The 13,063-nt window shown below is 43.3% G+C and overlaps 1 protein-coding gene across 2 annotated transcripts in view; it reads right to left on the reverse strand.

Annotated features, from left to right (window-relative positions):
* The window catches only part of LOC308584092 (uncharacterized protein), a 153,917-nt gene extending 141,574 nt beyond the window's left edge, over positions 1 to 12,343 (reverse strand). Inside the window, exons 1-5 of one of the 2 annotated variants that reach the window (XM_081188799.1) lie at positions 12,248 to 12,343; positions 11,013 to 11,129; positions 10,610 to 10,699; positions 10,329 to 10,442; positions 9,910 to 9,999 (exon numbers count right to left, since the gene is read on the reverse strand). In XM_081188799.1, the coding sequence (XP_081044925.1) occupies positions 9,910 to 9,999; positions 10,329 to 10,442; positions 10,610 to 10,699; positions 11,013 to 11,129; positions 12,248 to 12,305 (469 nt within the window). In that variant the 5' untranslated portion in view covers positions 12,306 to 12,343. The remainder of the gene's footprint in view (positions 1 to 9,909; positions 10,000 to 10,328; positions 10,443 to 10,609; positions 10,700 to 11,012; positions 11,130 to 12,247) is intronic. The other variant, XM_081188798.1, reaches the window with a different exon arrangement.
* Between the last annotated feature and the right edge of the window lie 720 nt (positions 12,344 to 13,063).

Here is a 13,063-nt window from a genome sequence, read left to right on the forward strand (position 1 = left end):
AATAAGAGGCTAGGCCAAGAATTTATCTCATCTGACCGTGTGAAGAAGAGAGGAGTGGTGATTTATGCTAAGGAGAACCTGTCACCAAAATTTCTTTTTAAAGATGAGCAAGGCAGAATTCTGGCAATTGAAATACAAACACAAGGGGGAAAGTTTCTGATATTGGGAATTTATGCACCAAATGAGGGGAAATCGGAATTTTACAAGAAGCTGCATGAGACAATGCTGGACTATCTGGAGTATAGTAACATCATTATGATGGGAGATATGAATGGGGTGGTGTCCACAAACATGGATAAGTCACAAAGTCCAAGCTTGACAAAAGATGGCAGACTACCTAAAACCTTTTTTGAATTAACAGACAATATGGACTTGATTGACATTTGGAGGACAAAGAACCCCCTAGGAAGAGAAGGAACATTCTTTTCTGAAGCCCAACTGACATGGACAAGAATCGACCAAATATGGATATCTAGAGGCCTGGCTCCAAAGACTAGAAAGGTGGAAATCTGCCCAAAAACCTGCTCCGACCATAACGCAATAAAGATGGACATGAGACTAACTCCAATCGGCTCCTTCAGATGGAAGATGAATGACACCTTGTTAAGAGACAAAGAGATTATTCAGAAGGCCCAAAAGACTTTGAAGGACTATTTTGAGATAAATTTGAACACCACAGTGGAAAAAAGAGTAATCTGGGATGCAAGTAAAGCTGTTATGAGGGGGTTTCTGATACAACAGAATACGATAAAGAAAAGACCACAGAATGAGAAAAGGGATAAGATTTTGGAGAAAATAAAGGAAGGTGAGAAAAAGTTAAGACTGAAACCAAAATCACAGGAGATTCTGAGAGAAATCAAACTTTATCAATCACAAGTTGATAAATCAGGAAGTGGAATGGAAGATTAAATTGATGAAACAAAGGACATTTGAATCAGCAAATAAATGTGGGAAACTGCTAGCTTGGCAGTTGAAAAAGAGACAAAAATTGAACACGGTTACAAATTTAGAGATTGAAGGAAGAAACATTCAGAACCCCGAGGAAATTAGAAAGTGCTTCCAGAGATATTTTAAACAACTTTATAAGCAAGGGCCGCAAAAAGAGATTGAGATAGATCAATTTTTAAGAAGAAATGGACTATCAAAGTTGTCTCAAGAAAATACAACAATATTGAACTATAAAATAACACAACAAGAAATTGAAGGTGCCATTCAGAATATGCAAATCGGCAAATCTCCAGGGCCAGACGGGCTTACCTCCAAGTATTATAAGACATTGAAAGATTATTTGATACAACCATTAATGGAGGTCTGCAATGAGATTATGGAGGGGAAGAAGGCACCGGAATCGTGGAAAGAGGCTTTCATCACTTTGATACCTAAATTGGAAACTGAAAAGACACAACTGAAGAACTACCGCCCCATATCTCTCCTAAATGTGGATTACAAAATTTTTGCAGATATTTTGGCAAGTAGATTTAAAAAAGTGTTAAATGAAGTAATCCATAAAGATCAGGCAGGCTTTCTCCCTGGTAGACATTTGTCTGATAACACCAGGAATATTATTGATATTTTGGAACTTTTGCAGACAAATACTAATACAAAAGCAGTGTTGATATTTATAGATGCGGAGAAGGCCTTTGACAATATTTCATGGAAGTTCATGAAGAAAAATTTGGAAGGGATGGGAGTGGGACGGGGGTTTGAAAATGGTATAGAGGCAATCTATTCAGAACAAAAAGCTAAATTGATAGTTAACAATGTGGTGACAGAGGAGTTCAAGATTGAGAAAGGAACACGACAAGGTTGCCCTATCTCCCCTTTGTTATTTATTTCTGTCCTGGAGGTGCTCGTGAACATGATTAGAAGGGACCGGTTGGTTGAAGGAATTCAGGTCGGAGCCAAACAGTATAAACTTAAAGCTTTTGCAGATGACCTGGTTTTGACACTACAGGAGCCAGAATCTAGTACGAAAAGGGTTCTAGAACTAATTCATGAGTTTGGTCGGGTGGCGGGATTTAAATTAAACAAGCAAAAGACTAAGGTTCTGGGGGAAAAAATTGACAACTGTGGAATCAGAAAGGTTTCAGAAAGAGACAGACTTAAATGTGGTGAAGAAGGTGAAATACCTAGGGGTTAATATGACTGCTAAAAATCTGAATTTATTTAAGGATAATTATGAAAAGTGCTGGTCAGAAATTAAAAAGGATTTAGAAAGCTGGTCAAGATTAAAACTTTCCTTGTTGGGTAGAATTGCTGTGATAAAGATGAATGTATTGCCAAAAATGTTGTTTCTGTGTCAGACCCTACAGATTGTGGACAGGGTGGAATGTTTCAGAAAGTGGCAGAGAGATATCTCTAAGTTTGTCTGGCAGGGCAAAAAGCCCCGAATAAAATTTAAAATACTAACTGATGCTAAAGAGAGAGGGGGGGTTCCCCTGCCAGATTTGAGGTTATATTATGAATCTGCAGCTTTCTGCTGGTTGAAAGATTGGCTGCTACTTGAGAACACTGATGTCCTGGATCTGGAAGGGTTTAATAACGCTTTTGGATGGCATGCATATTTGTGGTTCGACAAGGTAAAAATTCATAAGCATTTCAAGAACCATATTGTCAGAAAAGCAGTTTTCAATGTCTGGATAAAATACAAAGACTTATTTGAGAATAAGACCCCAAGGTGGTTATCACCAATGGAAGCCAAGGCTCAGAAAAGACTCAATATGGAGGCCGCATGGCCGAAATATTGGGAAATACTAGAAAAAGAAGGAGATATTTGGAGATTGCAGAGTTTTGAGAAATTAAAGGATAAAGTGTGAGATGGCTACACTACGCACAGATTAGGGAGGTTTTTAATTTGGATAAAAAAATAGGTTTCCAGGTGGAAAAATCGAAACTAGAAACAGAGCTGTTAGAACCTAAGACTAAGGTACTTTCAAAAATGTATAACTTGCTGTTGAAATGGAATACTCAAGATGAAACGGTTAAATCAGCTATGATAAAATGGGCACAGGATATTGGGCATAATATTATGTTTGCTGACTGGGAAAAGTTATGGACCACCGGAGTGAGATTCACGGCATGTAATGCCCTGAAAGAAAATATTATGAAAATGATCTATAGGTGGTACATGACCCCAGTCAAGCTTGCAAAAATATATCATTTGCCAGATAATAAGTGCTGGAAATGCAAAGGAGCTGAAGGAACATTCTTTCATCTTTGGTGGACGTGCCCAAGGGTTAAGGCTTTCTGGGAAATGATCTATAATGAACTAAAAAAGGTATTCAAATATACCTTCCCTAAGAAACCAGAGGCCTTCCTTCTGGGCATTGTCGGCCAAATGGTGTTAAAGAAGGACAGAACTTTCTTTATGTATGCAACAACAGCAGCAAGAATACTCATCGCAAAGCACTGGAAGACACAGGATTTCCCACTCTGGAAGAATGGCAGACGCCACTGATAGACTATATGGAATTGGCCGAAATGACTGGCAGAATTTGAGACCTGGGAGAAGAGACGGTGGAAGAGGACTGGAAGAAATTTAAAGACTACCTAAAAAAACACCATAAGCTGTATGAATGTTAAGAAAATGCATGATAGAAAACAACATGGCATCAGTAACTTAGTGGTAAAATGTATGACTAAGTGATGTTCAAGAAAATGACAGAATCCGGGGTAATATTATGCTTAAGTTAATCAGTTTAGAATATGATATAAAATATTGAAATTGGGGATATAATATTCGAGAACTACAAAATAAGATTTGAAATAAGGTAATAATTTGCTGCTTGTAACTATATAACTGAGAATGCAGGAAAGGGTGATGTGAGGAAGTCCAAAGGTTATGAGAATATGATTAATGGATAACTCGACTTTGATGTATCTTTTTTCCTTCATTTATTTTTTGTTCACTTTTTTAATCTCTTCTGTTTTCCTTTCTTTTGTTTTATGGTGACTGTGTCGAATATGTTTGTTGGTTTGCTTTGTGTTTTTTAAAAAATGTAATAAATATTTTTTTAAAATAAATAAATAAATGCATCTTTAGACATCTTTAGACAAAATATTTGGAGCTTTGGAAAAACTGTCAACAAAAATTGACTTAAACACTACAACTATTAGCTCCAATACTCAAGCGATTGACCGCCTATTGCAGGACTCTAAATTGACAAGGAAAATTGCTGATGAGGCTAAAGAGAAGGTGCTGGTGGTAGAAGGAAAATTACAACCAATCAATAAACAACTAGAAGACCATAAGGCACAACTGTCTTTATTTAAATTGAGAGACAAACAGGCAAATTTAAGAATTAGGGCAGTACCGGAACTCGAAGAAGGCAAACTGTGTGAATTCCTCACACAGGAGTTTGAAGAATTTTGGGGCCTGGACTCAGAAAAGGATTTTAAGATACTGACAGCCTTCAGACTTGGCAAAGGCAATAAAGAAGTTAGGAAGAACAAGGTAAGGGACTGTTTGATTACACTCAGATCAAAGGAGGAGAGAGACAGAATATTAGGCCTACATTACCAGAAATCGCTGGAAATTGAAGATTCAAGAATAGAAATTTTTAAAGATATCCCAAAACACCTATTGGACATCAGAGCTAACTACAGAGACCTGGTGAACTTGTTAAGAAGAAACAGCATCTTTTTCAGGTGGGAATTTCCCCAGGGGTTGTCGTTCACGTACAGAGGAAAAAAGGTGAAGATAAGATCCGAGGAGGATAAAGAGAGATTCCTGAAGGACCACGAGGAGAATCTACAAAAAGAGGCAGAGGGAAAAGAACCAAAACTAAAACCAGGAGTTTTGGGCCTGGCAAAAATACCATTGGAACTGGATAAACCAGAAGTGTTACCACCAACAGACCAAGAACAAGAATTGGGAGCAGTTGGAGGAGACGCATAATAATCTCACAATGTCTCTGCAGATACTAAGTTGGAATATTAGAGGTTTGAACTCCCCTGATAAGAGGAAAAAAATCTTTCATCTATTGAAAAAGGAACAATTGGATTTGATATGTCTGCAAGAAACCCATGTGATCAGAACACATAGGAAAGTTTTAATCAACAAAAGACCAGGACAAGAATTTATCTCATCAGACAAAGTTAAAAAGAGAGCAGTGGTGATCTATGCAAAAGAAAATTTATCACCTAAATTTGTTTTTAAGGATGACCAAGGAAGATTTGTGGCTATTGAAATACAATATCAAGGTGAGAAATTTTTGATAGTAGGAATATATGCACCAAATGAGGGGAAATCAGAATTCTATAAGAAACTACATGAGACATTGTTGGACTTTATGGACTTTAACATCATTATGCTGGGAGATATGAACGGAGTGGTATCGACAAATATGGATAAATCAGAAAGACAAGTGGTGACAAAAGATGGAAGACTACCAAAAACCTTCTTTGAATTGACAGACAATATGGACTTAATTGACATTTGGAGAACTAAGAACCCCCTAGGTAAAGAGGGGACATTCTTTTCTGAAGCCCAAAAGACCTGGACAAGGATTGACCAAATCTGGGTAACTACAGGAATGGCTCCTAAGATTCAAAAAGTGGAAATCTGCCCAAAAACTTGCTCCGACCATAACCCTGTGAAGATGGAAATGAAACCAATATTGACTGGTTCCTTCAGATGGAGGATGAACGACGCCTTGTTTAGAGATTCAGAAATCACCAAGAAGGCCCAAAAAACTATAAAAGACTATTTTGAGATAAATTTGAAGACCACAGTGGAAAAAAGAATAATCTGGGACGCAAGCAAAGCCGTAATGAGAGGGTTCTTGATACAACAAAATGCAATAAAAAGGAAAACTCAAAATGAGAAAAAGGAGAAGATCCTGGAGAAAATAAGGGAAGGAGAGAAAAAATTGAGACTTAAACCAAAATCCCAAGAGATTTTGAGAGAAATTAAGTTATATCAAGTACAATATATGAAAATGATAAACCAGGACATTGAATGGAAAGTTAAACAGATGAGACAAAAGACTTTTGAATCAGCCAATAAATGTGGAAAGTTATTAGCATGGCAGTTGAAGAAGAGACAAAAACTAAATACGGTCACTAATCTTGAAGTGGATGGAAAGAACATACAGAAACCACAGGAGATTAGAAGCTGCTTCCAGAGATATTTTAAACAACTTTACACACAAGGGCCGCAGATTGAGTCTAAAATTGATCAATTTCTGAACTCAAATGGATTACAAAAAATTTCTCAAGAAAATAAAGTTTTATTGAACTCTAAAATATCTGAACAAGAGGTGGAAGGCGCGATTCAGAATATGCAACTGGGCAAATCTCCAGGGCCTGATGGATTAACCTCCAAGTATTACAGAACTCTTAAAGACTATTTAATTCAACCTTTGAAGGAGGTTTGTAATGAAATTATGGAAGGGAAAAAGGCACCAGAGACGTGGAAAGAAGCTTACATCACACTTATACCGAAAACTGAGATGGAAAAGACACAACTAAAGAATTACCGCCCCATATCCCTACTTAATGTGGATTACAAAATATTTGCAGATATTTTGGCTAGAAGACTGGAAAAAGTTTTGGCAGAGGTGATACATAAAGACCAGGCCGGCTTTCTTCCTGGAAGACACTTATCGGACAATACGAGGAATGTAATTGACATTCTAGAAAATCTGCAGGTGAACATTAATACAAAAGCAGTTTTGATTTTTGAAGACACGGAGAAAGCTTTCAACAACATTTCCTGGAGTTTTATGAAGAAAAATCTTCATGGGATGGGGGTTGGTCAGAACTTTGAAAATGGTATAGGTGCGATATACTCTGAACAAAAAGCTAAATTGATAGTAAATAATATGGTTACAGAAGAGTTTAAAATTGAGAAAGGGACACGACAAGGTTGCCCAATTTCCCCATTGCTTTTTATTTTGGTCCTGGAGGTTTTGCTAAATATGATTAGAAGGGACCAAATGATTCAAGGTATTCAGGTCGGAGTTAAACAATATAAGCTCAAAGCCTTTGCAGACGATCTAGTGATGACATTACAGGAGCCGATATCTAGCACCAAGAGGGCTTTAGAAGTAATCCAGGACTTTGGTCAAGTGGCAGGTTTTAAGCTGAACAAAACGAAAACTAAGGTTTTGGAGAAAAACTTGACACCGACACAGAGAGAGAGGTTTCAGAAGGAGACAGAATTAACACTAGTAAAGAAGACTGGCAGATGCAACTAATGGACTACATGGAGATGGCAGAGTTGACTAGCAGAATCCGAGACCAGGGAGAAGACTCAGTGGAAGAAGATTGGGGGAAATTCAAAATCTATTTGCAGAAATATTGTAAAATTTCTGAATGTTGATGAGATTGAAATGAATTGTGGGGGTTCTAGCAACAAGATAAAAACTAAGATTAAACCAACAACAGGTAAATTAACGGGCTATGAATTTGCTGAACTAACTTTGAAAAGGGATACAAGAACGGGGGATGCGAGGAAGTCAGGAGAATATGTGAATTTAAGTTCTAAAATTAAGAAAGAAGGAATTTTTGTGTTTTTTTATATGTGCTTTTTCTTTTTATTATTAGTTTTTAATGTATGTATCGTATTTTTCGCCCTATAAGACGCACCGGCCCATAGGACGCACCTAGTTTTCAGGGGGGGAAATCAAGGAAAAAAATATGATTTCCCCCCCGCAGCTCTGGGAGCAGCGGACAGGCTGCACGCAGCCTGTGCGCTACTCCAAGACCTTCTCCCTGCTTTTGCGGGAGGTGGCGGAATTCCCCCACCTCCCGCAAAAGCCCACAGGAGCCCCACTTGACTCCTGCGGGCTTTTTGACCAGGAGGGAGAAGGGACTGAAAGGGCCAGTCAGTCCCTTCTCCCTCCTTGGGGAAAAGCCCCCAAGAGCGGTGCGCTCTTTAAAGGGTGCACGGCTCCTGCAGGCTTTTCTAGGAGGTGGGGAATTCCCCCACCTCCTAGAAAAGCTGGGGAGCCCCTTTAAAGAGCGCACGGCTTTTGCGGGCTTTTGCAGGAGGTGGGGGAATTCCCCCATCTCCCGCAAAAGCCCAAAGAAGGGAGAAGGGACTGATGTGGCCAGTCAGTCCCTTCTCCCTCCTTGGGGAAAAGCCCCCAAGAGCGGCGCGCTCTTTAAAAGGTGCACGGCTCCTGCAGGCTTTTCTAGGAGGTGGGGGAATTCCCCCCCCCTCGTAGAAAAGCCAGCAGAAGCCGCGGAGCCCCTTTAAAGAGCGCACGGCTTTTGCGGGCTTTTGCGGGAGGTGGGGGAATTCCCCCATCTCGCGCAAAAGCCCAAAGGAGGGAGAAGGGACTGATTCGGCCAGTCAGTCCCTTCTCCCTCCTTGGGGAAAAGCCCCCAAGAGCCGCTTGCTCTTTAAAAGGTGCACGGCTCCTGCAGGCTTTTCTAGGAGGTGGGGGAATTCCCCCCTCGTAGAAAAGCCAGCAGAAGCCGCGGAGCCCCTTTAAAGAGCGCGGCTTTTGCCTGCTTTTGCGGGAGGTGGGGGAATTTCCCCATCTCCCGCAAAAGCCCAAAGGAGGGTTGGAGAGTAGCGGCAAGGCGTCGCGCGCCTTCCCGCTGCCCCCCATCCTCTGGGGCTGGCGATGGGGGAAGCGCTGCTTTCCCCACCGCCCGCCTCAAACCCGGGTTGGAGAGCAGCGGCAAGGCGTCGCGCGCCTTCCTGCTGCCCCCCATCCTCTGGGGCTGGCGATGGGGGAAGCGCTGCTTTCCCCACCGCCAGCCTCAAACCCGGGTTGGAGAGCAGCGGCAAGGCGTCGCGCGCCTTCCTGCTGCCCCCCATCCTCTGGGGCTGGCGATGGGGGAAGCGCTGCTTTCCCCACCGCCAGCCTCAGACCCGGGTTGGAGAGCAGCGGCAAGGCGTCGCGCGCCTTCCTGCTGCCCCCCATCCTCTGGGGCTGGCGATGGGGGAAGCGCTGCTTTCCCCACCGCCAGCCTCAAACCCGGGTTGGAGAGCAGCGGCAAGGCGTCGCGCGCCTTCCTGCTGCCCCCCATCCTCTGGGGCTGGCGATGGGGGAAGCGCTGCTTTCCCCACCGCCAGCCTCAAACCCGGGTTGGAGAGCAGCGGCAAGGCGTCGCGCGCCTTCCTGCTGCCCCCCATCCTCTGGGGCTGGCGATGGGGGATGCGCTGCTTTCCCCACCGCCAGCCTCAAACCCGGGTTGGAGAGCAGCGGCAAGGCGTCGCGCGCCTTCCTGCTGCCCCCCATCCTCTGGGGCTGGCGATGGGGGAAGTGCTGCTTTCCCCACCGCCAGCCTCAAACCCGGGTTGGAGAGCAGCGGCAAGGCGTCGCGCGCCTTCCTGCTGCCCCCCATCCTCTGGGGCTGGCGATGGGGGAAGTGCTGCTTTCCCCACCGCCAGCCTCAAACCCGGGTTGGAGAGTAGCAGCAAGGCGTCGCGCGCCTTCCTGCTGCCCCCCATCCTCTGGGGCTGGCGATGGGGGAAGCGCTGCTTTCCCCACCGCCAGCCTCAAACCCGGGTTGGAGAGCAGCGGCAAGGCGTCGCACGCCTTCCTGCTGCCCCCCATCCTCTGGGGCTGGCGATGGGGGAAGCGCTGCTTTCCTCCACCGCCAGCCTCAAACAGCAGACTCTCCTGGCTTCAGCGGAAGCAACGCGAAGCCTCCGGAGCGCAGGCTTCGGAGGCTTCGTGTTGCTATCGCTGAAGCCAAGGAGTCTGCATTAGCCCCATAAGACGCACCCACATTTCCCCTTCATTTTTGGAGGGGAAAAAGTGCGTCTTATAGGGCGAAAAATACGGTATTTTTGTATTTTGTATTTTTGTGCTAAATGTGTGTATTGTTGTATTTTGCAGTATGCATTCGTGTTTTTCTCTTGTCCTTGTCTTTGTACTTTTTCTATATTTTGTAAAATCCAATAAAAATTTCTAAAAAGAAAAAAAAAAGATTTGGGGGGGATCTTACCGGTCCTCCTGGGCTTGCTGTCTGGAAGGTCCTCGTTTGAATCCTCATAAACGATTGAGTTCCCATTGATCGGTCCCAGGTCCTGCCCACCTAGCAGTTCGAAAGCATGTCAAAGTACAAGTTAATAAATAGGTACTGCTGCAGCAGGAAGGTAAACAGCGTTTCTGTGCGCTGCTCTGGTTTTGTCAGAAGCGGCTTAGTCATGCTGGCCACATGACCTGGAAAAACTGTCTGCAGACAGATGGGGACTCCCTCAGTCAGTAAAGTGAGAGGAGCGCAGCAACCCCAGAGTTGTTCGCAACGGGAATTAACTGTCAGGGGTCCTTTACCTTTACCTATTTGGTTATATATATATATATTTATTTACTGCATATATATCTCTTTTGTGAAAACAAAACAACTCAATGGATATCACTTACCCAAGCAGCAGATTCCGTTGCTGCCACAGGAGACCCCTGTAATTTCTCCACTGGCACAGTTTCTAGTTGCTGGGAATTGGCAAGTTCCTCCTAATAGTTCACATATAAATTGCCCTGTGTAAAAGAGAAGGGAAATAAATTCGTTTCAAGGGGGCAAAGGGGTTGCCAACTACTTTTTTCCAAACTAAAACCCTGCGTATTTAATGGGATGACCAACTTTTACAGGCTTCTGCTGCCTCTCAAAATGCTAACTACTGTTTCATTGGCCAACATCATCTTACCGGTCCTCCTGGGCTTGCTGTCCGGAAGGTCCTCGTCCGAATCCTCATAATCGGTTGAGTTCCCATTGATCGGTCCCAGGTCCTGCCCACCTAGCAGTTCGAAAGCATGTCAAAGTGCAAGTTGATAAATAGGTACTGCTGCAGCGGGAAGGTAAACAGTGTTTCCGTGCGCTGCTCTGGTTTTGCCAGAAGCGGTTTAGTCATGCTGGCCACATGACCTGGAAAAACTGTCTGAAGACAGACGGGGGCTCCCTCAGTCAGTAAAGCGAGAGGAGTGCACCAGAGTTGTTCGCGACGGGAATTAACTGTCAGGGGTCCTTTACCTTTACCTTTATATATATATTTATTTACTACATATTTATCTCTTTTGTGAAAACAAAACAACTCAATGGATATCACTTACCCAAGCAGCAGATTCCGTTGCTGCCACAGGAGACCCCTATAATTTCTCCATTGGCACAGTTTGTAGTTGCTGGGAATTGGCAAGTTCCTCCTAATAGTTCACACAGCAAATCTTGCCCTGTGTAAAAGAGAAGGTAAATAAATTCGTTTCAAGGGGGCAAAGGGGTTACCAACTACTTTTTTTCCAAACTAGAACCCTGCGTATTTAATGGGATGACCAACTTTTACAGACTTCTGCTGCCTCTCAACCTGCTAACTACTATTTCATTGGCCAACAGCTGATTCTTGAACCTTGTAAGGGTGCTGGCACTTAGCTGCACCCAGCCACTTGGGTGGCGTATAAATCATAAAATTATGATGATGATGATTACTGCTCCTGGGATCTTTTCAGCACAGTTGCCAAACCGAAATTTTACAGGCTGCTAATGGAAGACGAGAAAAATGAGCAGATAATGCACCCACATACCCACATAACTGGCAACTAAGTCAGCCTTCCTTCCATTCTACTGAAGGTTCCCCTTTGCTTTCAACATCTGCCAATCAGAATTACTGCTGTTCTGAGATTCAGAAATACCTTGCCTCTGAGAATGGTATTTTCTGTCATCTTCCCAGTAGTGTTGCCAATGTGTCTAGCTCAGCTCACACCCAACTGTGTTGGCTATAGTCTTTCTCGGCTCCCAGCCAGATGCTGTGCTGGCTATAGTCTTACTCGGCTCCCAGCCAGATGAAAAGAGGGTAAGGCCCACCCATTTGCCCAATGGGCACCATCTCTTCATTGGCTATGCTCATGGGATCCTGAGGTGGCAACTGTGGGCATTCTTTAACAAAGAAACTTGCTGGGTTAGGTCTACAATAGAATCCTTCATCAGATTTTTACTCTTCATAGATCCAAGACCTCTGGAATTCGGAAGGACTTGGGGATCATGGACACTAACTTTTCCAAATTCACAGCAATATAAATGACCACCATGGAACATGCCTTCTTGCTCATTCTGCATCCTGAACATTTCTGCTTTTGCAAAAGCCTTGTATTCAATTTCAATATTAAATATATTGTTAAACACTTTCCTCCTCCACCACCCCTTTTTAAGCAGCCAGATAGAATAGGGAGCAGCCAATTCCTGCTGTTGTTCCACCTACAGCAGTTTCTCAGGGTCTCTGGCAGGGGACATACCTGGGATTCAAGCTGAGACCTTCTGCATTTCCAGCAGCTACTCCCTTCCTGTGCCGTCTTACCTGCAACAACATGGAAGAGGATGACGACCAGAGTAAAGCTCAGGTAGAGGAACCTCATGGCTGCAGTTTCCTCTGAGATCTCTGCCAAAGGGAAGGCACTCTAAGGCAGAAGGAAGTGGAGTTTGGATGGAACAAAGAGGTTCTCTCTACTTATAGCGTTGCAGTGCCAAATCCGGTAACTGTCAGCATAGCATCTGAACCCTCCAGGCCCCTTTCTCTTAACTCATCCTAAGCCATTTATTTATCTTGCACATCATCCTAAGATTTACCCACACAATCACCTTTCTCATATATTGACAATCTGTCCTGTGCTCCAGGCTACAAACAGGTATTTCGTGCAACTCTCAGCATCCAAACTCTTCTCTCTTAACTCATCCTATGCAATTGATTCATCTTGGAGAACTTCCTAATATTTACCTGCAGAACCGCCTTCCTCCTGCTCTTTTCTTTCCATATCAGTTAACAGATTTCCTGTCATCTCACAAAAGCTGTTGCCAACTTCACAGAGCCTGGATAGAAAGGAAGTGGAATTTCGGGTAAGAGCTCGGCTGTAATGCAGTTTGATACAACCTCTTTGGATTGGACTGTTCAGTTTGACTGCAGTAGCCACACCTACCATGAAAGAATCTTTTCAGTGTGCTTTTCTCCTAGTCTGTACCTTTTTGGATGCATTTAGCTTAACATGCTTGTTTTTGTGATTCATGTAGTTTTATGTCCATTGCCGCCATTATGGGCTTCACACACAAACACCCACATAAATCAATGACTTCATCCCATCATCCATAAGTTATAAAGACAAGCAAGAACAAGAAATGT

This window comes from Podarcis bocagei (assembly GCF_964188305.1).
Source record: "Podarcis bocagei genome assembly, chromosome: 3".
NCBI lineage: Eukaryota > Metazoa > Chordata > Lepidosauria > Squamata > Lacertidae > Podarcis > Podarcis bocagei.